Below are 25,953 nucleotides of genomic sequence, written 5' to 3' on the forward strand. Positions count from 1 at the left end.
CCTTCTCTCCAAGAACTGTACTTATCCAGAGTGAGCAAAAGGGCTGGCAGAATCACTCTGGATCCCTCACATCCAGCACACTCCCTCTTTGAACTGTTGCCATCTGGTCGACGCTACAGAGCACTGAGCACCAGAACGGCCAGACACAGGAACAGTTTCTTCCCTCAGGCAATCCATCTCATGAACACTTAACAATAACTGTAGAACACACACTATTTATACACTCATACACTTATTTATCTAACACTCATACTCAGTCTACACCTCAAATTTCCACATAAAATACAGTACCTGTACATACAAAAACTGTCTATTGTAATATACCTGCACATACAATTGTCGATTTATATATTTTTATTCCTTATTTACTTGTTCTATTTTATTTATTTTATTTTGTGTGTTTTTTGTTCTGTCACTGTCATTCTGTTACACTGTGGAAGCTTCTGTCACAAAAACAAATTCCTCGTATGTGCAAACATACCTGGCAATAAAGCTCATTCTGATTCTGATTTATTTATTTTGTTTAAGTTCAGAAACCAGTCTGATACCTGTGGAAGAAGGGATGTACTGGCATCGGTGAAATAAAACTTGTAAATGGATATTGCCTCAAGGTGTTTTAACTGACATCCCATTGTGATGCTCCCCCTACGAATAAGCAGTATTGCAGCGATTGGCTTGTGCTATTGGACACAGTGTCACAATGAACAAAGAGGTATCATGGCTTAGGGCTTCCTGGGAACTCAAATCTCCTTTCACATGTTGGGAACTATAGGCCCACTAGCCAAGCTTATAAACTCAAGAAGTAGGGAGGAGGAGCAAAACAGCGGGATCAAATCCTCAGCTTAATTAGAAACCATCATACAACCTATCTATTGTAATATTCATCATGGGATTACATGAAACAGTCTGCCTAAAACTTCCATTTACAGTTAGACTAGAAACACTAAAATTGGTTACAAATAATTAAAATGAATGAATTAAAGTTAATAAAAAATTGTCAGCGTTGAAGTGTTGTCAGTATCTTGAATGTTACTGGACCACAAGGTCATATGCACACTGAGGAGAGATAATGCCTTTTGCCATGTATGTGTGGATTATAGGCTAAAGAGGGTTGAGAAGTCACTGCTTGGATTCCCAGCCTGCCCCTCCTTTCTCTTCTGCTCGTTCCTTATCTCTTGCTGTCTCTCTCTCTTTGTAAATCTGCCTATTCCCAGTAAGACCCAGGACTCAGAGAGGCTCTTGTTCCAGTGGCTTCCCCCATTAGGCTCTCCAGATTGGGCCAGGACTCAATCAAATAGAGGGCCTCCAACCTCCAGGGACCACAAACCAAAGATCAACTCTTCATTTTAAAAAGAGAAAGGTGGATTTCTACATCTACATTTTTTTTATACTATTCTTTCCAAAGACGATAAGACAAAGGTCTTTAAAAAAAAAGCTGTCTCTTCCCCACCTTCGATCTGGACTTTTACATTTTTAATTTGGAATTTGTTATTTCTTATTACTATTTCCTCCCTGGAAGTGCTGTTCTGGTCCCCCTCTGGTTCTTCTCAGACTCTCTGTGTTCTAATGGGACGAGTACTCGCCATGGCTCTCAATTAGCCACACTTACCAGGTTAGCCGATCTTTTGCTCTTTTACTAACAATTCTTCATTAAGGGTAAGAGTAGTTTTCAATATTGAATTTGCTAGAGTAGTGCCTGAGGCTTAGAGGAATAGGACTTCCCTGAGGGATACATTCACTAACATTCAAATATATGGGTCTTTGTCGATAAATAAATATTATTGAAATAGTATTGTCCATTTAATGTAATGCCAAAACAATTGCCAGTTTAGTGGTCTTTAGTGTTAATGGTAAAATAATGTGACATCACAAAGTTACAATAACTTGATTGAAACAAAATGTGATCCAAGATCAGGTCATGAGATTCAAGCAGTCATTTCAAACAACAAACGATCAACTAACACTGGCACATTTATATAACAGGACATCCCCTTTGAAAAAAATGAACTTAATCTAAAACACTTATTAGTAATCTTTTTAGTAGTGAGGAATATCTGGAGGAATATCTGTCATATCACAGTAGCTGTATTTCTAGATTTACATATTTAAGTACTGCAAGGCAATGCAATCTTATTTACATAGCACATTTCATACACAACGGTACAAATTAAATATTTACACAGATTGTGAAATTCCTTTAGCTGATGAAACCATTTTGCTGTAATGTCGTACATAAAAACTGACTGACTGAGTAAATGGGGGGCTGTGTGGTGTGACAGTTCTCTAATATTGCAGACAGTAAGGCTCTCAAACAAAGGTGTAGCGTGAGTCTGACAGCAAGGTCCCGTGCAATCCTCTGTAATCCTGAGTTATTTCAGAGCTGGCTAAAAGTCCAAAGAATGAGAGTAAGCCAGACCTAGTGGTTAAGAAGTGAGGGATAGACGGGACATTTTTACAGAATGATAAAGACATGAATTAGAGGGTGAAGAACACAGAAAAACATTAAAGAACAAAAGGCTTTTGACAGGTCAGTAGAGTGATGATGGTGTAAAGAGATAAGGTTGATTAAGATTAAGATTGATTAAGCCTCACGTTATTTGGCAGTTATTATGGCCAGGGCTAATGGAGGCAGAGCTCTTTAATTGTAATCTGCTTGCTGCTTGCTGAGCAATGGATAGAGGGAGGGAGGAATGGGCAGACAGCCTGGTACAAGTCGTGTGACACTTCACCCCAGCTCCACCTTTAAACACCAATGGCACATGAGTCAGGTGACCAGGCCTGTATTTTAGGTCTAGGATCACAGTGGGAAGGACAGGATGGTAAGAGGGTTGAAGAACAAAACTCTTATTAGCAAACAACATTTAATTATTTAATTGAGAATTGCCTCTTAAAGAAGTAATAGATGTCATTCTATTAAAGAAAACATTATATTATTTTATTAAAATAAACAAATATGAAAAATATATTTTATCTGTTAATCATATGTCACAATGTAAGATGTAAAGAATTTAAGTCACAATGTAAGATGTACAGTCACAATTAGGAGAAATAAAGTCCTAATACTTTTTACTCTGAGGCAGAAATGGGCTTCTGTATTTTTCTGTACAACAGGAAAAACAGATCTACTCATTCATTTTATTTATTTTTTTTATCTTTAATTACACTGCTATTTGAAAGTTTGGGGTTGGTAAGATTTTATGATGTTTTTGAAATAATTTTGTTATGCTCATCAAGGCTGAATTTATTTGAGTAAAAACAGTATATTGTGAAATATTTTTGCTATTTAAAATAACTGTTTTCTATTTTGATTCATTTTAAAATGTAATTTATTCCTGTGATGACAAAGTTGAATTTTCAGAAGCCATTACTCCAGTCTTCAGTGTCACATGATCCCCCAGAAATCATTCTAACATGCTGATTTACTGCTCAAGAAACATTTTTTATTGTTATCAAAGTTGAAAACAGTTGTGCTATTGAACATTTTTGTGGGAACCATTAAACTTTTTTTTTTAACGATTATTTGATGAATATTATTTTTCTAAATATACTTTTTTTGTAATAATGTAAATGTCTTTATTGTCACTTTGGTTCAATTTAATGCATCCTCACTGAATTACAATATTAAAATGTATTAAGTATTAAAGAAAAAAATAGTTTAAAAAAATCTTACTGACTTTTGAAATGCAGTATAGATCTATTGACCTTGGTACCATAATCAGTTATATGAGCCTGATGCTGATGTTTGAGCCGATGTTACACTCTCACATCACTACTGCATATAGTAAACTACGGTAAAAAGAGATGCAATGTATTGTGTATTAATATTCCCATATAAAAATCCTAACTTTGTCTTTTTCTGTTCTGTTTTCATCCCTTTTCTTTTTCCCCTCTTTTCCTCTCCATCTCTAAAACAGACAGTGATGGCTGGTTATTGTGCAATAGTTTTGGGCTAGTGCCCCTCAGTGGGTAGAACCCAAATCGAGAGCTGGGTGTTTTGGGTGTGTTTTTTATCAGCCTTTATACTGTCGCTAACCAAATATTCACACAATACAGGACAACACCTTTCAGTGCCACCTGCTTTTCATTGTCCCAGATAATTAATAGTAAAACAAAAATAAAATGGATGACCACAGAAACTCTAGCTTTTTTCGCCAGTCCCACCACCCACGATGGCCACAGTCTAGTGCTGGAAAGAGACAACGAAAACAAAAAGCGAAAAAACCTGATGGCTCATTGTGTCCTGTGTCCTCGACCCCAGTGCTACGCAGCTGCAGCTGGTGGGGCAACTGTTTTCTCCTTCCTCTAGTCATGCTATCATACTTGCCCTGTGAGGCCTGGGGCACCACCTTCAAAATCGCCATTGTAGGACCGTGGGCATGTGACCCCATGTACTCCAAAGCCCTGCCAGATTTGGCTGCACAGTTAGCCATGAGCCGAATAAACAAAGACCCCGACCTCAACAAGGGCTACTGGTATGATTACACACTAATTAATGAGGATTGCTCCAGCTCGAAAGCCCTGGCACGCTTTGCTGAGCTGGAGGGCTATGGTTCGGCCTTGCTTGGACCGGCAAACCCTGGCTACTGCACTGCTGCTGCGCTGCTGGCAAAGAATTGGAACAAGGGCATCCTGTCCTGGGCTTGTCTGAAGGCTGACATGGATGAGGGAATGTATTCCACCTTCCTGCGGCCGCTCCCGTTGTCTTCTCGTGTGCTCTTCTCCGTTCTGCGCTTTTTCCGCTGGGCACATGTTGGGATTATAACAGCGGAGAACGACATGTGGGAAGCGACTGGGCATGAACTGGCAGCTTCTCTGCGTGCCCTTGGTCTGCCAGTAGGTGTGGTTGTTACCATGGAAATGAACAAGGAAGGGCCACGGCGAGCCCTAAAGACAATACGGGAGACCGATCGAGTGAGGGGTGAGTTCTATCACACTGTAAAAAAAGATTCCGTAAAATTTATGGTATAAAAACAGCAGCTGTGGTTGCCAGAATTTTACCGTAAAAAATACGGTAGCAACATTTTAGGTTTTATGGATTCAACTTAAATTTACATTTAAATACTGTAATTTCATTAACTGATATAATGTTAATATACCAACCTATTGACGTACTGAAATCTGTTTTGTACCTTTGTAATACAATGATGACCACCAAATGCAGGTGGTGATGAGAAAGTCACATGATGAACCAAAGCCCATCACAAGCAGCTTTTAAATATTAACATATATAGAAGGTGCACAGAAACATTCACACAAATAACTGATAAGAAAAAACTAAGAAGAAACAGTTATTTTAACAAAAAAAAAACATCAAATTGGAAATGTAACGCAGGGAATTCTGTGAATTTACGGTTGTACTTATTCTTATTCAATTCCAAATACAGTATACTACCATAAAATTACATGTAATGCCCAATACAGTTATTCACTGTATATAGTAGGGGAACTTACCGTTAACCATTTAACAGGTTTTTACTGTAGCATTTTTACAGTTAAATTCACGGCCATTTTTTACAGTGCAGTTATGTTTGAATTATGTTTTAAAATGTAAATATGAATTTAAAATGCTCAGCAGCACTGAAACTGGTGAAGAATTTTGACATTTAAGGCTTCAATTTAACAAAAAATGAGAATTAAAAAAGACGACTTCAGTGGTTAGTGGTTTAAGTTAATATGATCTGCTTCAACATCCTTAGATATACTGAGATTAAATTATAATTAAATCTATAATTACTGTTTGAGAATGTAGTAATGTAGTAAAGAAATCTATAGTAATTCATTTAAATAATTTTTAAATTATACTTATTTTTATACTTAATTATTTTTTTATTAAATATTTAATTTTATTTAAATAATTAAAAAAATGTAAATGCAATTTTAGTGTCCTTTTCCATGAGAATGATATCCAAATTAGGGCAGGGACTTTATAAATATTAATTTGTTATATCTATTTGTGTAATATCTCTCATTGTGTTTTAATAATTATTAATCATTTTATTTATTCCTCAGTCCTCTTTGCACATTCCCACTTTCTTATTCCTCCCTCTTCTTTTTCTGTGTGCAGTTGTCATCATGTGCATGCACTCTGTTCTGATTGGTGGAGAGGAACAGTATCAGTTGCTAACCACAGCATTGGACATGAGAATGATTGACCGAGGGTACATCTTCATTCCATATGACACCCTCCTGTATTCACTGCCATATAAAAATGTGAACTATCCAATCCTGACCAATGACACCAAACTGCGACGAGCATATGATGGGGTCCTGACAATAACCATGGACCAAGGGGAACAAAACTTCTATGAGGCCTTTAGTGCAGCGCAGGAATCCTATGACATACGTACCAGCACACCACCTGAAGAGGTAACTGTAATTGGTCTGAACTTGTCTTAGTGTTTACAACTAGGAATCATTTTAAACTAGAAATACAGGGAAGGGGATAGGAAAAGCTATGTAGAAAACATCTTTTTCACAGTAGAAATCTGTGCTCTGCATTTAACCCATTCAAATGCACACACTCAGCAGTGAGTAGTGAACACACACACACTGTGAACACACACCTGGAACAGTGGGCAGCCATTTTTTGCTGCGGCGCCCTGGGAGCAATTGGGGGTTCAGTGCCCTGCTCAAGTACACCTCAATCATGGATATTGAAGGTGGAAGAGAGAGCTGTAGATTTACTCCCCCCCCCCCCCCCCCCACCTACAATTCCTGCCGGTACTGAGACTCGAACCCACGACCTTCGGGTTACAAGTCCAACTCTTTAAACATTAGGCCACAACTAAAACTACTACTAAAAAAACCTACTAAAACTTTTCTTATTTGATTACATTTTCTTAGAATGAGAAATAGCTTAGAATCCAATTAAGATTCATAATGTTTTTTGTTCCATTTTTGAGGATTTTGTTTTTCTTGGCAGGTTTCTCCATTCTTTGGGACCATCTATAACATGCTCTATTATACAGCCAAGGCTGCAGAGCAGAGCCGAGTTGCGAGTGGAGGGCGCTGGGTATCAGGAGATACACTGGTTAAAAATGACGGCGGGTTTGAATTCAATGGCTTTAACCAGCGGATATCGGCAGGTACCGATGGAGAAGGAATGCAGGCCCGCTACGCTGTCCTGGATTCAGATGGCTCTGGGTCCAGCCTACACCGCACGCACGCCCTGGAAGCATCGCACACATATGGGAAATATGGAGGGTTGAAGTACCTGGGGAAATCGATTCATTTTGCTGGAGCGTCTCCGAGCACTGACTCAAACTGTTGGTTCAGTCCTTATGTCCCTTGTAGTGGAGGTGAGAAAGCAAAAATTCTTGTACCACATACATTTTATTAGCTACAATATATTTCGCCACTGATTCTGTCTGTTGTTCTTTTCTTTTCATTGCAGGCTTGGATGGAGTGACCATTTTCCTCCTTCTTCTCTTGTTCTGTGTGTTTATAAGTGGAGCAGGTGTATTATTTCTCCATTTAAGGTATGAATTGAATTGGTTGAGTCGCAACAAACCACCTTGTATTGAATATGTTTATTGTATTACTGATAAACAAATAAGCATATCTGTGTATGTGTGTATGTGTCCAGGAAACACGGGATGGGGATATTAGGAGCATTTGGTGGAGGAGGAAATGGAAGCCCCACTAAGATAATACTGACACTGGATGACTTGGTCTTCATCAACACCACACTCAGCAGGAGGGTCAGTCATTAATGCTATCTCTCTCTGTCTTGCTCATAGACTTTATCTGTGTCTCTCTCACTGTCCAGTTCTCTCTCTCTCTCTCTCTGTCTCTGTAGAATCTGAATGAGGAGAGTATGGTAATAATTTAAATGAATTGAATATAATTTTAGTTGTGTGATCTGCTGCAAGTGTGATGATACTAAATAGGACAGGAATGAGTCTCTTTATAGAACTTACTCTCTCACTCTCGCTCTTACTCAGACGTTTGTCTATGTCTCTCACATTCTCCATTTCTCTCCATTCTTTCTGTAGAAGCTGAATGAGGAGAGCATGGTGAAGAGTCAACTAGATGTTAAAACCCCTTGCCACTCAGTTTCAGGACGGAGTTACATTGCGTCAACTCCTGAAACGTCCAACGTTGCTGTATTTGAGGTGTGTGAAATTTGTGCTTTTTTGTGTACAGACATAGATACACTTTGTTAAGTTGTTAGCATAGTGTTTTGGTACTACTATATGAAGCAATATCACACAACGAAAAGTGTGAATTTGTACTGAATACCAGAAGGTGAAAACAGTCTGGTATTCAGTATTGTGCTGATATTCAGTACAAAAGCATGATTTCAAGTGTGGTACACTCTTAAAAATAAAGGTGCTTCACGATGCCATAGAAGAACCTTTTTGTCTAAATGGTTCCATAAAGAACCTTTAACATCTGAAGAACCTTTCTGTTTCACAAAGGGTTCTTTGTGGCGAAAGAAGGTTCTTCAGATTACAAAAAGGTAAGAAAGAGATGGTTCTTTAAAGAACCTTTGACTGAATGGCTCTTTGTGGAACCAAAAATGGTTCTTCTATGGCATCGCTTGAAGAACCTTTTGAAGCACCTTTATTTTTAAGAGTGTATTGCTCTTATAAAACAATTCCATAAACAATAAGTTAATAGGAAGTAACGTTTCAGACAAAATTCAACCAGTTAGTTTCTGTATAATTGTTCTCCAACAATGAATTGCAAGATAAAATAAAAGTCTGTGCAAGATAAAAAAACTTAAAAAAGGCTTCAGTTCTGGCTTCCTCTTTTTTTTTTTTTTTTTTTTTTTAGCAATTTTGCAAGTTTATAATTCACAATTTGTATAATTCTCCTAAGAATTGCGACTATATATCACACAATTGTCAGTTCTAAACTCAGTTTTAGAAAACATCTTGAAATTCCGACTTTTTTCTCAGAATTGCAAGTTAAAGTCTGAATTGTGAGACATAAACTCTGAACTGTGAGATACAAAGTTGCAATTACCTTTTTTATTTTTTATTCAATGGAGAAAACAAGCTTCCATTAGGTTTTCCATTTCTTGCTCCACGCTCACTAATAAAAACAAAAGCTCATTTTTCGGCTTTTAAAAACCTGTTCATCACTGCAGGCAAAATACACTAACAGTCAAATTAGAGTAGTACAGCATAAAGTAGCCTGTATATTAATATGAACAACATACAGCTATTGTTTGTACATCAGATGTTGTGGAAAAGTATTAATACTGTACAGAACTTGCAGAAAGCTGTGCAGAACTTTCACAAAATTCTACATATTCAATAAAACAAAAGTATGAATAAATGTGCAATACTCTAAACTCTATTTAAACCATTTATCTTATTTAAATGCATAAAATTCGGTGTGGAAACGTTGAAAAACAAGTTAATCAGATTATGTGTGAGCCTGTGGAGATGTGTTCAATTGTATTATTCTGTGCTGTCAGGGTGACTGGGTCTGGCTGAAGAAATGCCCCTGTGGAGATTCTGTTTCAGAAATCAGTGACAGCACTCAGGCTGTCTTTATCCAGGTAAGAGAGAAGTGAATGAAGTGAATGAAAGTTAATAATTCATTGTTTAGCTTACAAGTTGTGGACAAGTTTTGAAACAAAAAACTGAACACTGCACTCACCTTCCCATCCTGTCTTCTGCACCTCTTTTTCTTTTTGTTGCTTCTGCTTGTCCTCCTCTTCTCTCTTTCTAGCTGAGAGACATGCATCATGAGAATCTGAACCTGTTTCTGGGTCTGTTCTTGGATACTGGCATATTTGGCATTGTTACGGAGCATTGCACCAGAGGCAGCCTGGAAGACCTGCTCAACAACGAGGAAATGAGACTGGACTGGATGTTCAAATCCTCTCTTCTCCTTGACCTGATCAGGGTGAGGAGTTTAGGGTTGAATGAATGCATAGATGAACGGATAAGTAATAACAGCTCAGTAAGAAGATGAAGATATGGATGAAAATGTGGTAAAGAGTGACTGGCTGTTCACTAATAAACTTGTCAAAGATGTCACTTTCCTTCTAAGGCCTTTTTTTAATCTTTCCCTGTCAGGGAATGAAGTACTTGCATAATCGTGGGATTATTCATGGACGCCTGAAATCAAGGAACTGTGTGGTAGATGGTCGGTTTGTTCTAAAGGTTACGGATTATGGCTTCAGTGAAATCATCAACTGTCAAAACATCATCCTGGAGGACACCACACCAGAGGGTACGTGTAATATATGTGCAAATTGCTAAATCATGAGATGAGAAACATGACATAGAAGTTCTCATCTCCTCTTGCTTTTTTTAAAATATATTCAGTATTTCTGATCGCCTCTGATATCTGTATCTTTGGTACAGATCAATTCTGGACAGCTCCAGAGATCCTGCGGGATCCTAAACTGAAGAAGATGGGGATGTTTGCAGCTGATGTATACAGCTTTTCTATTATCATGCAGGAGGTGATCTCTCGCTGTGCGCCCTTTTGCATGTTGGATATGCCTCCTGAAGGTTAGACACTCTCATATACCATTATATAATCACATACCATTCGGGTTTTCACCTAGTCAGTGGAAAAACTAAAGGTGGCAATGATTTAATGGAGTTGGTTTGGAGCAATTCAGATATGGATACAGTGTTCTAAGTCATGAATGCTCAAGTTGTGTATCTCTGTGTGCAGAAATCATAGATAAGGTGCGCAGTCCTCCACCGCTGTGCCGACCCACTGTGTCTGTGGATGAAGCGCCGCTGGAGGTTATTCAGATCATGAAGCAGGCCTGGAGTGAGGAGCCTGACAAGAGACCCACGTTTGAGGAGATCTTCAGACAGGTGCACTCTCTTTCTCTCTCTCAAGCACACACACACACATACACGAGACATGTGTCTGAAGGTCTTCACACTGCTACACATCACTTTACACACACACACACACACACACACACACACTATATAAAATATGCAGGGGAAAAACAAAAAAAATCTAAAAAAAAAAAAAATACTTTTTCCTAACTTGCAGTTTAAGAATGTGAACAAGGGCAAGAAGACAAATATAATTGACTCAATGTTAAGGATGCTGGAGCAGTACTCCTCAAACCTGGAGGATCTGATCCGAGAGAGGACTGAAGAATTAGAGGTCGAGCGTCAGAAAACAGATGCTCTTCTAGCCCAGATGCTGCCCAAGTGAGTCCTACTTCAGATGTTTAGATTGCTTTTCACATTTCTTTTGTTTGTTATAATGCCATTCTGTCTTTCAGATCTGTGGCCTTGGCATTAAAGACAGGGAAGCCAGTGAAGCCGGAGCACTTTTCAGATGTCACGCTGTATTTCAGTGATATTGTGGGCTTTACCACCATCTCTGCTCTGAGTGAACCTATCGAAGTGGTCGATCTGCTTAATGACCTCTACATACTTTTTGATGGAATCATTGCGATCCACGATGTCTACAAGGTTTGCATAAGCTTTTTTTTAATCTTTCTTTTTTACTGTTGTGGAAATTGAGTAGGTTTTTTTATGATCAATGCTGATCTCAGAAAAAAAGCAACAAAAGCTGTCACTGGGTGGTACCCTTTCAAAAGGTACACCTTTGTGCCTTACTTAGCATTAAAGGTTCATATTTGTGCAGTAAAGTTGCATATACCTAAAGTGTACATATGAGTATCTAAATGGTACATTTTAGTAACTTTTGAAAGGCTAACACATCCAATGACAACTTTTTAGAGTGATCTTTAAGTGAATTATTTGATGAGACATTCTTTTAAAGATTTTTATCTTGTGAATAAATTAACACAATAAATGACTTATGTAATATTACATAATTTGAGATAATATAGCGCATACAAACAGTTTTGCATTTTGCAAGAAACATTTTATGTGATACATATCAACAGGTAGAGACTATTGGTGATGCGTACATGGTGGCATCAGGGGTTCCAAACCGTAACGGTAACCGTCACGCAGCAGAAATGGCCAACATGTCTCTGGACATTCTGCACTGCATCGGAACATTTCAAATGAGGCACATGCCTGACGTCAAAGTCAAAATCCGCATTGGACTCCATTCTGGTAAGAATCGCACAAAGCATACAAACACGTAAACAAAGAACATTCAAAAGTTTGGGGTCTGAAAGATCATTTTTAAAAATGTTTTTATAGAAGTCTCTTGCTCTTTATTTGATCAAAATAATTTCTGTTTTACTATATGTTAAAAGGTCATACATTACTGTGCTAGTAAAGCTGAATTTTCAATATCCATTACTCCATTACTCCAAAATCAGTACATTCAGAAATCATTCTAATATGCTAATCAGTGTTGAAAACAGTTACTTTTGTTGGAACTGTGCTACATTTTTTCCAGGATTCTTTGATGGCTAGAAAGTTTAAAGGGGTCATATGATGCTGCTAAAAAGAACATTATTTTGTGTATTTGGTGTAATGAAATGTGTTTATGCGGTTTAAGGTTAAAAAAACACATTATTTTCCACATACTGTACATTACGCAGCCTTGAGTGAGAGGAGGCCGGAGGCCTAGAGTGAGCCGCAGCCTAGGTTGAGCGGAAGCCGGCTTGAGTGAGCAGAAGTGGGTGGGCTTGAGAATGGCGCGGCCGGCGGGCTTGCGGCAACCACATGTGACGACCCCGGGCTGGACTCCGCTTCATCCACGGTGAAAGCCAATCCGGCGATCCACAGCGCAAAGTTGATGTATTTCCTCAGCGACCGGCACAGTTAAGCTCTAGGCATGACGAAGCAGATGTCGTCCTCTAACAAAGTAGTTCCGCTTTCACAACGAAACACACTGTCTCCACGGCATGGCGGCAGCGGCAACAATACTAAAGCGAGAATAAAAGTTATGCCTTCTTTCTTTGCGTGCACATTTGGGCGGCGTTATGCAAATCTTCCCACATCCTGACGTAGACATGTGGGGGCGTGTTAGAACGAGCCCTTTTAGGTAGGCGTGGTTGACTCTTAATTTTTATAAAGAATATCTCTTTGGATTTGAGACTTTAGTCTTTGCAACTTTACAGATCTTCTTTATGCACCAAGAGCTTGTAACACTCCAAAGAGAAATGAAAAATTTTAATCGCATCATATGACCCCTTTAAAAGAGTTTTTCTTTGAAATAGAAATCATTTGTAACACTTTTAAAGTCTTTACTGTCACTTTTGATCAATTTAATGCATACTCTAACTATGCATATACTGCTGAATAAAATAATTTATATATAAAAAAAGGTCTTAATGACCCTGAACTTTTGAATGACAATTTTCATAATGCATGTAGCTGCGTTTAAACTCTGTAGCAGCCTTGTAATCCTATACATCTAACAAAGCCATAAGAGAGCCAGTATTTTCATATTATGTCAAAAGTACAGTTAAACCAGTTTGTCCAAGTGCTTCACGCCCTTAAATGAAAAGCATCATCTCACAAAGTTAAAAATCAAACACATAATTTCACCCCTGGATGTAATGTTCATTGACAAAGATGGTCTTGTCTTATACCACCAATATTGTGCTAAATGTAAAAACATATTTACACTTGATCCTCTGATGGCTGTGTATTCCTAGAACAAGTGAAATGTAAATCCTGGGCATCATCCAATTAACAGATTCATCCAATTAGTTAGCACGCCGTTGGCCCTTTCCCCCACCCTACAACTCAACAGAGATCACATGGTGCTCACACAGGTGTGACGGACACAACATGTAATTCTATGCGGTTGCTAATGTGCTAACTTACTATTCATGTGTATGTGACAGGCCCAGTGGTAGCAGGTGTAGTTGGGTTGAAGATGCCTCGGTACTGTCTGTTCGGGGACACAGTAAACACAGCCTCCCGAATGGAATCCACAGGGTTGCGTGAGTACACTTATGTGTTTCATATGCATATACATCAGCACGTGTCTCATAGTAACAATCTAAACGCTTGTGGCTGTCTCTGAAGTCGTGATTCCAGGAATTTGTCTTTGGCTAAGGATCAGTTTGAGGACTCGGTGGTTAGTACTTTGTGTGTGTGCTGATCAGTGAGTGCATGTCAGTGAGAAGCTCAGAGGGCTTAAAGTGCAGAGTTCCCTGTAAGCTCTTAAGAGTATAAGCCAAATTAGAAAGAAAATTCTGCTTTAAAGCTAATGTCCTCTTAGACATCACCCTGAACTGTCTCACCTTTAATCAGAGCTTGTGCCACATTTATCCCAGAACATTTACTTCACCTTTAGAACACGTTTCATATTGAAGAATATGGAAGAATGTGTGAAACATGATTACAAGTTGCCAATGCCTAAAAATATACACTGTCGTTCTAAAGTTTGGTTAGTACATTTTTAATGAATACTTTTATTCAACAAAGTGACAGTAAAGACATTTATAATATCACAAACATTTTCTATTTCAAATAAATGTTGTACTTTTTGAAATTTTCCATCCATCAATAAATCCAGGAAAAATGTATTACGGTTTCCACAAAAATATTAACCAGCACTACTGTTTTCAACATACTAATGTTGAGTAATTGTGGCTGAAAATTTAGCTTTGCATGAATTAATTAAATATTTTAATATATTAAAATAAAAAATAATATTTCATAATATTACTGTTTTACTGTATTTTTATCAAACAAATGCAGATTAGGAGGCTTTTTTCCAAAAATCTTACCGACCCCAAACTTTTGAATTGTAGTGTAAATTTTAGAGTTTAAATACCTCAAAATTATTATTATAAATATTATATTGTAGACTTTTTTTCAAATTTGGTTTCAAATGAATTTTAAATGAAATATTTGATGTTTTCATAGATTAGGCCACAAAAACAATCACACATCTAGTGCTATGTGTTTTCACCTACACAATGAAATGACTAAAACACAGTTGTCCAGATCATCTGAAAGTAACAGAAGAATGACCGAATGTCTTGAGTGATGTAATATGCCCAGTGCTTCAGCTTTGAAATGGCTCAGAGTGAACAGTCAAGCAGTTATGGACATACTGCCATCTAGTGGTTTCTCAAGAAACATCATTACTTCCAAGTGGAATTCTGCTTAATGGCCCGGTTTCACAGACAGAGTTTAGGTTAAACCAGGATTAGGCCATAGTTCAATTAGAACATTTAAGTAATTTTTAGAAATATGCCTTAGATAAAAACATTAATAGTGTGCATCTTGAGACAAAACAATGAATCTGACATATTTTAAGATCAGTCAGTGCAAGTTTCTTTCAGTTAAAACAGCTCAGACATGCATTTTAGTCTGGGACTAGGTTTAAGCCTTGTCTATGAAACCGGAGGAATATGTTCTTGATGTCCTGAGTGAGTCTGTATGTTCACAGGAAACCAATATGGGCAATGATCAAGTGTATACCGATATAATATTAATTAATTTACTATGTTTTTCTTAATTGTTTTGTCCCTGTTTTTACAGCTTACAGAATTCATGTCAACCAGAGTACTGTTGATGTCCTGAACAGCCTCAAACTTGGCTACAAAATAGATGGTAGGGGCAGGACAGAGCTCAAGGTATGCAAACACACACACACACAGACACTGATAGGTGTTTCTTCAGTTCAGTCACTTTTATGACTGTATATGCACAACTATGGTCAAAACGGATGTAAAATAATCCAATATTATGCTGTGTGATTCTGTCCCAAAGTTCTGGTATAATTTCCAGAACAGACAATGTTGTCCCTATTATGTTTTTATCAAACGTTGAACTTGTTTATCAAGAAGATAACAGTATCAGCGAAGACCACATTTTTAAAAAATAATTTTTTTTTGGCATTTTCGCCTTTACTACAATATGACAGATCAGAACTGACAGGAAGCGAAGTGGGAGAGAGATAGGGGGCAGGATCGGGAAAGGTCCTTTAGTCGGGATTCGAACTCGGGATGCCCGTAGCACAACAGCGCTGCCCACAAAGCTATCAGTGCCGATGAAGACCTCACCTGAGCTGAAACATGAGACATGTTGTGTGAAGAAAAAAATCCAGGCAAATGCCTTTTGAATGCTATAGCTATAAAATTAACAGAAGGAGAGACGACAACTTTATTCCCAAAAATGTTTAAAAGTTTCATGTTCTAAATTTCCATGGCCATCATTTTCACCACAAAATGTTATTAAACACAATAATGGAAATTACACTATGGTAGAAAGGTTCAGGATAGTCAGGGAAAAAAATGAAAAAAATAACAGAATTCTTCATTGTTGCACATATGTCCACCCTTAGGCATGGCTGGCCAACAAATTAAACAAAATAGTGTGAGGTGGAAAATGTTTACAGAAAGGTTATGTTTTAACATTTGCCAAGAAACCTCCTGCGATCACACATGACACTAAATGCCTCTTAAATGTCCTGAAACCTGTCAGATGAGTGCCTGTCATTCTCTATCAGGGTAAAGGTGTAGAGGAAACATACTGGTTGGTTGGGAGAGATGGATTCAACAAGCCGCTACCTGTACCGCCAGACCTTACTCCTGGGTAAGAAAGAAACCAGTTCTATATGTATGTACTTTTTAGGATGATGTCTATCATGTAGGGAGTTGTTAACTTTGTTTATGTTAAAATGAAGGGCGAGCAACCACGGTATCAACTTGGATGAGATTCCGATGGACAGGCGGCAGAAATTCCTGGATCGACAGAAGAAGATGGGGAATTGAGGTAGAGACATTTCAGTTACTTCAGTCATATTTTACTTAATTCTTTGTTTTAGTTGATTTCAATTTTCTACTTAATGATTCAAAGAAAGAATTTACAGTTCACTGAAGTTCACTAATGTAGTTGCTGTTGCATCCTACATGTCATGTAAGAGCAACTTGAAAGGATAGTTCGTTTACTCATTTACGGCTTACGCTTTTTTTCCCCTCTGTGGGACATAAAAAAAAATATTTTGAAAAGTCAGTGGGGCCCAGTGTTGCTTTGGACTCCACTGAATATCTTTTGTGTTCTACAGAAGAAAGAAAATAAAACAGGCTTGGAAAGACATAAATGGTGACAGAATTTATATCTTAATTTTTGTGTAAAATATCCCTTTAAGCCATGTAACTTAAACTTCTGTACTCATGCTGTTTTGTTTCTGTGCCTTCCAATAGGTTGTGATGCTCATGTTTCCGCACCAGCCTATCAAATTTAGGAAAAAGTGGGGCAAGGGGATGAAAGGGGTGGACTGAGGTGTTCACCCCCTCGACTACCCTTTTCTACTTGACTCATTCCTAAAAAGAGTGGAAACGCTCACAGGGACATCTGACAAGAAGCAAAAACACTTGAACTGCCATTGAATGCCAGTCCATCAAAACCATCAGCTCAACAAGATGGCACGTACCAGCTGCTTTGGATGGTCATAGAGGACTTTTTAAAAACTGTATAGAGTTTATATTGCAGTTCATCCAATACCAAATTAAAGATACTGCTGAGATAACAGTTCATCAAGATGAGAAAATGAGAACAGCAGCACACACCTCATTCATCTCTGCAGTTATGCGATCGCTCCAGTTAATCCACTGCTGCAAAGAGATTTTTTTTCTTTATTTCATCGTTTTTAAAACAAAAACAACAAAGTGATGGCGCTTGTTTATAATGGCACCTGACAATTTAGTTATAATTCAGTGGAAATAACACCAATAATATCCATGTATTGAAATTATTTAAAATACCGTGGTGATTTTATTTGCTAGGAATATCAGGCTTTAAAAACTAGGTGTTAGTTCAAAAAATAACTTCTTCACATTTTCTTTTTGAAAATGCTTGCATTCAGTTTAATTTCATGTGGTACTGTTTGGCCTTTCTAGAGAGTGAAAAGCATTCAGAGCAGTTTTCACGGCCAAGCAAACACCTTTCAAGTTCAAGGTTATATGGTAGACAATTATTTGGTCTCATTAGCTCCATTGTCCTCTTTGAGTTAAGAAAAGAGATACATTAAAAAGGAAACTCGTGAGCTGAGACTCAAATTGTCATGTTTATAATATCATGGCACCTGATCCTGATATTCAACACATTCCATGCATAATATTCTGATGTCAAACCCTGCTTCAAATTCCTGACATGCAGTCTATTATTACCAAAGAGAAAACATGAGATTTATCTTCAGCACTACTTTGCCTGCTCATACACTCAGTAAATGTATGTGCTCCCTAAAAGGGGCATTATGCTTCATGACAGAGGGAATTTTAAACGTGTGGTCTGGATATCGTCATTAAGATAGGAGGGTTCTGGCGCCTGTGGCTCTCCAGGATTACGTTTCTGTCACCTGATACCTAAACCACAATCTAGGGAGCTACAGTCACAGCAGGATGTAGCTGAATTTCAATTGCAATCTTACCATTTTATCTCGTTGTCTGTGTAATTGTGTAAATAAAAGCTGGTTTTAGTGAGTGTGTAGATTCTTTCTTAGTAGTTAGCCTAGTGCAGGGGTAGCCAAGTTCGGTCCTAGAGAGCCGCAGTCCTGCAGAGTTCAGCTCCAACCCTAATCAAACACACCTGAACAAGCTAATCAATGTCTTCAGGATTACTAAGGCTATAGGCAGGTGAGTTTTGTTTTCAGGGTTGGAGCTGAACTCTGCAGGACTACGGCTCTCTAGGACTGAACTTGCCTACCCCTGGCCTAGTGCATACATGTGCTTATTTAGCTCCATAAGTAAGTGAACACAGAGTAGGCTACCCTTCCTAGAAATATGACATTTAAATTACACAAGTAGCTGAAATACCGCACCACTGCTGGAACTTAAAAACTGTTAAAAAAATAATTTTATCAACAGCAAGAAGGTCATAGGATTTTGTCAGCCATCATATCTTTAATTTCAAATAACATGTCAACACAAAATCTTCTTCTAGCACATCGAAGTAACAAATATAAAGTACAAACATAGATGTTTCTCGTACACTGAGCAAGAGTTACAGGTAAGGGGCAAAATAATGTCAAGAGACAAAAGATCCTAGTGTTAATTCTGACTAGATGGATTATTATTAGGCTATTATTTTGAACATTTAAACGAGTTCCGTGTGATTTTAAAAGAAGGAAAGACATCTCTGTTTTGCGTGCATATGTCAGGGCTAATATGACTGATTGATAAAGACGCGCGGAGAATTGGGTGTCAACTCGCGCTCGGGTGACTCGAGTAAACGGAGTCTGAGTTGAATTATAATTCGCCAAGAACTAGGACATGGTGGCTCCGCCCACTTATCAAACATCTGCTCGTTGATTGGACAAAGATACGCGAGTGAGGCGGAGTCTATGTGTGTCATGAAGCGTGACCAAACTATGATTGGCTTTCGTCTCCCTCCATCAGAATCCGAATAGCGGCTCCTAGAGCCAAACCACAGTTTACACATTAAGAAACTGTTTCTGGTACTAAGGCAGGATAAACAATATCGTGCCCTCCTGGTCACTGTTTTCAAGCTGAAGAAGTTTAAATGGTCCTTCAAGAAAGCAAACCAGCGAGAAATAATTTCCTTATGTTTAATTTTAAATCATGTGTAGATGATAAAGCTCTTTCTTTGAAATAAGACGAACACAATTCCGATTAAATCGACGGAGAACTCACTTGACATGCATTTCACGGACCTCCACGGACTACTACGATAACATAAGGTAAACCTCTGGAAACATGAAACGTGTAGCCTAAATTATATCTGATACGTTCAAATATTGAATCAAACCTGACATTTGTTCATATCTGAATTATTGTCGTCATCTCGTATGACTTAATGCAGGTTTGTAATAACAGTTGTCTGAATGTGCTTGGTATTTTCTACTGTGCTATCCATGACAGGTGTAATATTTGGCGGGGGGCTACGTGGCTTAAATAGGAAGTCAAATGAATATGTTTATCGACAGGCGCATCTTTCTGTATTAGCTCGTTGTGCCAGCACGCGCACATTTGTCGCTGGCTCGCGCACTGTTCTGCTGTCACGCGCGTGTGAATGCTCTGTTTGTCTACATGTTGCGAGGGCCCATCTAACCGCTTGGCAGCGCCTGGTCTCTGTGCGAACCGCCGCTCTTCCCCAACCCCCGTTGGTTGCACTGCTCAGGCAACGAGGGCGGGGCCAGCCCATATAAATGTGGGGAGGGAAATAACGAAGACAACAAACCTTAAAAATGTAGGCCACGGCGCGTGACCCAGTTCCTCATGAACAACACAGCGAGTGTGAATGTGGAGCACGGTTATTATCCCCCACGCCCGGCACGGTTCCAGGGCGGTTCTACAGTGTGTTTTCTCTCTGTGCCAGGCAATGTTCGTTGGCTTTTAGAAATGTTGCTACATTTACTCAATTTGCTATTTAAAATAGCAACAAGGTATCAAAAGTATTTGTATGTCACGACTAGTTACTGTTTTGACACATAACATGTATAGTAAGTCAGTAAAACTGTTATATATTGTTATACTGTTATTATACACACACACACACACACACACACACACATATATATATATATATATAATTAACATTATTTTATATACATAATTATTTTTGTCTGAAACCTACAATCAGCCCTTCAGTCCCTCTACTGACCACAGCCCTCAAAAAACAGAACATATTTATTTCACAACTAAGCACAGCATGAGCTTTTTCACTCAGTAGGTTCAACTGAGATGTTAATCTTTTCTTGTAATATAAGAGAAATGTTGTTTATGTTTTTACTATAGATAATGCTTGGGTGTGGTTGTGAGATACTGGTGCTAGATCAGAAAGAAAAAAAAAGATTCTTCCATTTACGTATAGCCTGTGGGCTGGCCAGGTGGTAAACCACATCTCTTCACCTGTTGATTACACATGGGGAGTGAACCAGTGTCAATTTCAGTAGGTGTGTGTTGTGATCTGAAGTCAGGGTGGGCTGGGCTGCTCCTAGGCTTTTGTGTGGCAGTATTGGGTGTTCTTGGTTTTGACCACAGTGAATACAGAAAGAGAAGATTGTAGTGTTGTGTGTGTGTGTGTGTGTGTGTGTGTGTGTGTGACAGATATTTTGTTTTGGGCCCCCTGGAGAAGGCGATCAGTCTGAAGCTGACCTACTTTTCTCTTTTACTCCATACCTGCAGAGCTATTTATACCCATGGCACAGGGCTACAGGAGCAACTCAGACCATCTCTCCCCTCACAAACACACACATAGACACTTTCTCTATAGTGCTCACACACTTATGTGTACACATCTCCTGCCATCTCTGAGTTTTTTTTTTTATCTGGTTGTTATCATTTTCCCAGCCTGGCCTGTGGAGAGCAAACCCACCCATCCATCCACCCACCCACACAGTGTGAAATCTACACCCCCTCAAGGAGAGCAGTGAGGGTGAGTTGTATTCTTTTAAAGGGTCTAGTCCCAGTATGCATGTAGAAGCCTCTTTCATATATCAAGGCATGAATGCCTAATGAATGCCTTTTTATATTTAATCTATGTAATAAAGATCAACCCACATCTGTAATTATTTGTTTGTCCCAGAATTTCTAGAGACTGAATTACAGTTTAGTTGAACCAAAACTGGGTTATTTATCACAAAAGAAAAAGTTGTTGATTCTTGCTGATTTGCGTGAACAAATATGCTTCAGAAGAGTATTCTGGGTTGAATATAAGTTAAGCTCAATCAACAGCACTTGTGCCATAATATTTATTACCAGAAAATAATAATTATTATTTACTTCTGCTTGGAAAAATTTTGCAGGCGCAATCCACCATGAGAAAACTACTTGGTTTGAAAGTGACTTCTTTGTTGGCAATAGACAATGGACCTTCTATCACTCAAATTTTGCTAATGTGACCGCACCTTTTTTTGCCATAAATGCTAAATCCGGAATATTCATTAGACACTAATCACAATCCAAACTGGTCCTGATTTACAGAACTGATTAGGATACTTAATATTATTCATAAGCTCATCACATTTTATATCTCTTCATAGTCACAGAAGAGGAAAGCACCATTGTGCAGTCAGAGGGATGGAGGACAGGAGGCACCTGCCACCAGATGGAGGTGGCAATGCCAAACGCTCTGCCTCAGCCGATTGTAACACAGAGGATAGAGCAGTCAGGAAGGAGCAGGGTGACCCTGAGACCTCCACACAAATGTGTGTGAGAAAAGACGATCTCTGTGATGTTCCTCGCAAGGTGCCTCGTTTCCAGTATGTGGATTTCCCTTCCCTGCACCAGTGCATCCAACAGCTTTCTGTGCCTCCGCTGAACGGCTGGCTGGGATCCTGCTCATTGGCAAAGGCACCAAAGTACAGGCCTGCCAGTCCTAAGGAAAAGGTGCCCAAGTTTAAATACGTGGACTACCCATCTCTCCACCACTGCATTCAGCAGCTGTCTGTGCCTCCATTGGAAAGCTGGAGTGCAGGGCTGGTCAGGTTTAATGTAGACGGGAAACAGGACGGCTCTGGGTCACAGAAGAGGCCCTCTCAACCTGGGACTGTGAAGAATAACATAAGCAATGAGGCAGGAGATCAAAACAGCGAGGACAGGAGTAGAGTTATATCATTTTCTTTCCCAAGAGACACACACAACTCAGTCTCAGGCAAGGAGGAGAGGCCTCAACACGACTACACCTCAGAGGTGCCACAGAGGTTAGAGAAAGATAGCGCACCTCTAAGGTCTCGTGCTACTAAACCAGATGCTACTTTTCAATCAAATTGCAGATCAAGAGCAGAATCTTGTTCTGGCTCTCGTAGCGATGCAGCAGTGGTGAGAAACGAAAGACCGTCGGTTATTAACATGGTGCACACGGATAAGCAGAAGCACTGGACAATGGCAGATCACCTGGAATTTAACTCTCCAGCTTCAGTCGGACGGGTACCATGGAAAACCATCCCGGAGTCAGTCTGCCCATTCTGCCAACAGATGTTCACAAACCCCGAGCAGTTCAGGGCTCATCAGCGGAGCCATAGAGATAAGGTGACTAGTGCTGCTAACTGTTCAATAAACCAACTTTTATAGGCAATGAACACATTCTCACTTACACAACTATGTTCTCTCTGCGTTTACACTTGGCATTAACATGCGAGCTGTATCCGAATGTTGTCCACATACACATTGAAAAGACAAGTGTAAACGCGCTTCTGATCGGAATATTATCCGATCAGCGTGTCCTGGTCCAGAGGTAGTCGAGGACGCATTGTGATGTAACGTGTAATGTAAACGCAATCTAGCCATCGTGTCTGCATTCACAGGTCGACATCACGCAAAATGCCGCCCCCTCTCTCCCGAGCTGTCGGAAGAACAGAGCGCTAGTGAGACTCATACATTTATTTTGATTTATAAAATGTCCCGCCACTGAAAATTGTTTTCAAAAGAAAACCCACCACTTCAGGTCGACTTTGCACCGCAGACTTATTTAAATATTGCGAGGGAAATACAGATCCAATCGGTTATCCAGATCAAGAAGTCAGCTGATGTTGCCAAGTGTAAACGCGCTGTGTCCTGATTGACTGATGATCCGATTTGCTTGATCAGATCAAGGTGATCGCATGTTAATGTCAAGTGGAAACGCAGCCTATGTAACCTACAGGGATAATTCACACAAAATGACAATTCTGTCATCATTTACTCACCTTGTAGTTATTTCAAACCTGTATGAATTTCTTCCTTCCGTGAACATGAAAGAAAATATTTTGAAGAATGATTTGTTGAAGAAACTACATTTCTGGTCCCCTTTCCATAGTATTGTTTTTAATGGGGACCAACAACCGTTTAATCACTAACATTCTTCAAAATATCTTCTCTTGTGTTTAACAAGAGAAAGACGTTCATACTGGTTTGGAACAACTTGAGTGAGTAAATGATACTTTACCTTTTTTAGCTCCTTTTTAAGTAATTTGTTACAAATTGTGATCACAACTGTATTTTTCTGCATACAGCATCCTTATTAACAATCACAATGTCTTCTTGTCTTCACAGAGACCAAACTGATGTGCAGAAGTACTGAGTGAGAACTGCTTTTGGCAAACAGTTAATGCCACATCATATGGAATCGTATCATCAGAGGCCTTCTTGTGTTGTGACTGGCTATAGTGGCATTGCTGGCAGGACTATAGGGAGATCAAAGACACATTAAGCACATTAGAGAGTTTGGGTTCAGACCTTAGGGAGAATGCAAGACTTTGTCTTGACTGATGTTGTGAAGTCTAAAAAGGCAGAACTGGACAGACAGAAACACACAAGCATACAATATGCATGCACATACAGTGTACTTGTGAGAGTGCCAACACACACACACACACACACAGAGTATCCTATTCATGATTCAGAAGAGGTCATTATTTACTGCCCCACATAAGGACCATCAGACATAATGACTTTTCGGCTAAAGACAGGGGATTAGAACCAGATTTATAGTCTCCTCCACACATATGCGTGTTTACAGGGGTGGGTAAAGCTCGATGGACTGGTGCGTAAGAAGATTAATTTGATTACATATGTGTTCCCCACACTGTGTGCATGGTGGCAGGTTAAATATTTAGCTTTGGGTGCCAAATAATAATTTGGTAAATAAATACCAAATAATGGCTATTGTTAATGCTGCACAAACAAACAGGCTTGATAATAATGATTTGTTACATTAGCTTTTTATCGTTTTGTACTTTTTATGTTTTTGGAAATTAATGTCTAGTGGCTTCTAGCTAGTAGCTTTAAATCTTAAAAATGTACCGCTTGTTTTCAAGTGTTTAACTGTGTAAGTAAAGATTTTTTCATACAGAAACAAATGTTCGACTTTTCAGTACAGGAATGCCCTCTGCAAAAAAACCCTGTTTGACATAGATGAAGTATTTAAGCTTTATATAAACAAAGGAGCTAATCCAAAATGAACAACTACAATGACAAAACTCGCTATTTACATTTTAACCTCATGTCTAAATGGATTTTAGATATTGTGAAAGACCTATATTGAACTTTTGTTTATAAACTTTTGCAGGAACATTTTTTATTACAGTAAAGTTCTGACCAGCTATTATGTATAGGCCTACATAACTTATAGCAAAGGTCAAGCATTTCATATTTGATCCGATTTTAAAGTTAGAGAGAAACAGAAACACTAATTGTTTCTTTTATGAAACTCGCAGACAGTTTACACAACCAAATTTCAATATATTTTTTACAATGGAATATTATGGATTTTATTATGGACTGTATATTTTAATTCACAAATACACAAAAGATTTCAAATCACTAAAAGTTTAATTATCATGTCATGAATCTCCAGGACTTTCCAGAGCTCAGCTGTGGGTTTTCCTGTAAGCAAATACTATTGCACTTTCATTCCCACGTAAAACGTAATGAGTTTAACTTACTTGGAAAACCTGTGGAAACTGATTGCCTCAAATTTCTCAAGCAAACTAGTTTATAATTTTTGAGTTAATAAAACTTACTGTAACTTTGTATAGGTAACTTGTGTATATGTATAGGTTACCAGAAAACTTGAGTGTTGCTAACTCAATTTGACAAGTTCAGCCAACTTAGAGAAAGTGTTTAAGTTAGTGCACAGAACGCAAACAAAACAGTTCTCTTAACAAGTCTGCTTTGTTCACATTACTAGACAAATGTGTGGAAACTGATTGCCTTAAATTTCTCAAGTAAGCTGTACTCAAAACTTGAAGTTGTTAATACAAAGACAGAAAACAGATTGTTAGCACAACAATAGGGCATTTATTTGTTTAAAACAATGTTACTTCAAGTCATTACTTTTTAGGCATGCTATCAAATCAACAATTTAACAGTAAGAAAAATTGCACATACTGCACTCAGGAAAAAAATTGAAAAAAGAAAAACATTAACATCCCTTTTATGACACCTTGTAAATCTAGATTTACCATTTTCTAGAATTACCTTTTTCTAAATCAATAATGGTCAATCATGAACAATTACACTGAAAAATGCTCCATCACGCCACAATGACATCTTTCTACAACAGAAGATTTTTCAGAGATTGCATTCTAGGTTCAGCCATTGAATGAAATCAAAGGCGTCCTTCAGTACTGGAGGATACTATAATTTCATAGCATAAATCCAAGTCCAAAGAGCAGGCATAT

At 38.5% G+C, this 25,953-nt stretch overlaps 2 protein-coding genes across 3 annotated transcripts; both read left to right on the forward strand.

The window, feature by feature from the left end:
- Window positions 1–1,180: 1,180 nt before the first annotated feature.
- gucy2d (guanylate cyclase 2D, retinal) lies at window positions 1,181–18,313 on the forward strand. 2 transcript variants are annotated; one of them, XM_016290732.1, is made up of 21 exons: window positions 1,181–1,612; window positions 3,915–4,918; window positions 6,065–6,366; window positions 6,923–7,298; window positions 7,394–7,478; window positions 7,586–7,700; window positions 7,995–8,114; window positions 9,428–9,511; window positions 9,685–9,861; window positions 10,035–10,191; window positions 10,326–10,475; window positions 10,645–10,793; window positions 10,981–11,144; window positions 11,219–11,411; window positions 11,852–12,026; window positions 13,718–13,816; window positions 15,369–15,463; window positions 16,339–16,424; window positions 16,516–16,604; window positions 16,897–16,934; window positions 17,036–18,313. In XM_016290732.1, exons 2-19 carry the CDS (start codon window positions 4,120–4,122, stop codon window positions 16,601–16,603), a joined length of 3,414 nt encoding a protein of 1,137 aa, XP_016146218.1. In that variant the 5' UTR covers window positions 1,181–1,612; window positions 3,915–4,119; the 3' UTR covers window position 16,604; window positions 16,897–16,934; window positions 17,036–18,313. The 2 variants fall into 2 exon arrangements, with proteins under 2 accessions (XP_016146218.1, XP_016146217.1); XM_016290731.1 differs by lacking the exon at window positions 16,897–16,934 and having other exon boundaries at window positions 1,181–1,360; window positions 1,520–1,612.
- A 2,188-nt stretch (window positions 18,314–20,501) lies between these two features.
- On the forward strand, window positions 20,502–24,727 carry LOC107599222 (uncharacterized). Its single transcript, XM_016290756.1, has 3 exons — window positions 20,502–20,518; window positions 21,835–22,822; window positions 23,825–24,727. The coding sequence occupies exons 1-3, from the start codon at window positions 20,502–20,504 to the stop codon at window positions 23,834–23,836; spliced, it is 1,017 nt and encodes a 338-aa protein (XP_016146242.1). The 3' UTR covers window positions 23,837–24,727.
- The last annotated feature ends 1,226 nt before the right edge of the window (window positions 24,728–25,953 follow it).

Source organism: Sinocyclocheilus grahami, unplaced genomic scaffold, assembly GCF_001515645.1.
Source record: "Sinocyclocheilus grahami isolate Dianchi unplaced genomic scaffold, SAMN03320097.WGS_v1.1 scaffold262.1, whole genome shotgun sequence".
NCBI lineage: Eukaryota > Metazoa > Chordata > Actinopteri > Cypriniformes > Cyprinidae > Sinocyclocheilus > Sinocyclocheilus grahami.

Excerpts from the sequence above, each read along its gene's own strand:
- gucy2d (XM_016290732.1), top strand. The coding sequence starts at position 4,120 with ATGGATGACCACAGAAACTCTAGCTTTTTTCGCCAGTCCCACCACCCA. Across the intron at positions 9,862-10,034 it reads TTCTCCTTGACCTGATCAGG|GGAATGAAGTACTTGCATAA; the intron begins GTGAGGAGTTTA and ends TTTCCCTGTCAG. Across the intron at positions 10,794-10,980 it reads TTGAGGAGATCTTCAGACAG|TTTAAGAATGTGAACAAGGG; the intron begins GTGCACTCTCTT and ends CCTAACTTGCAG.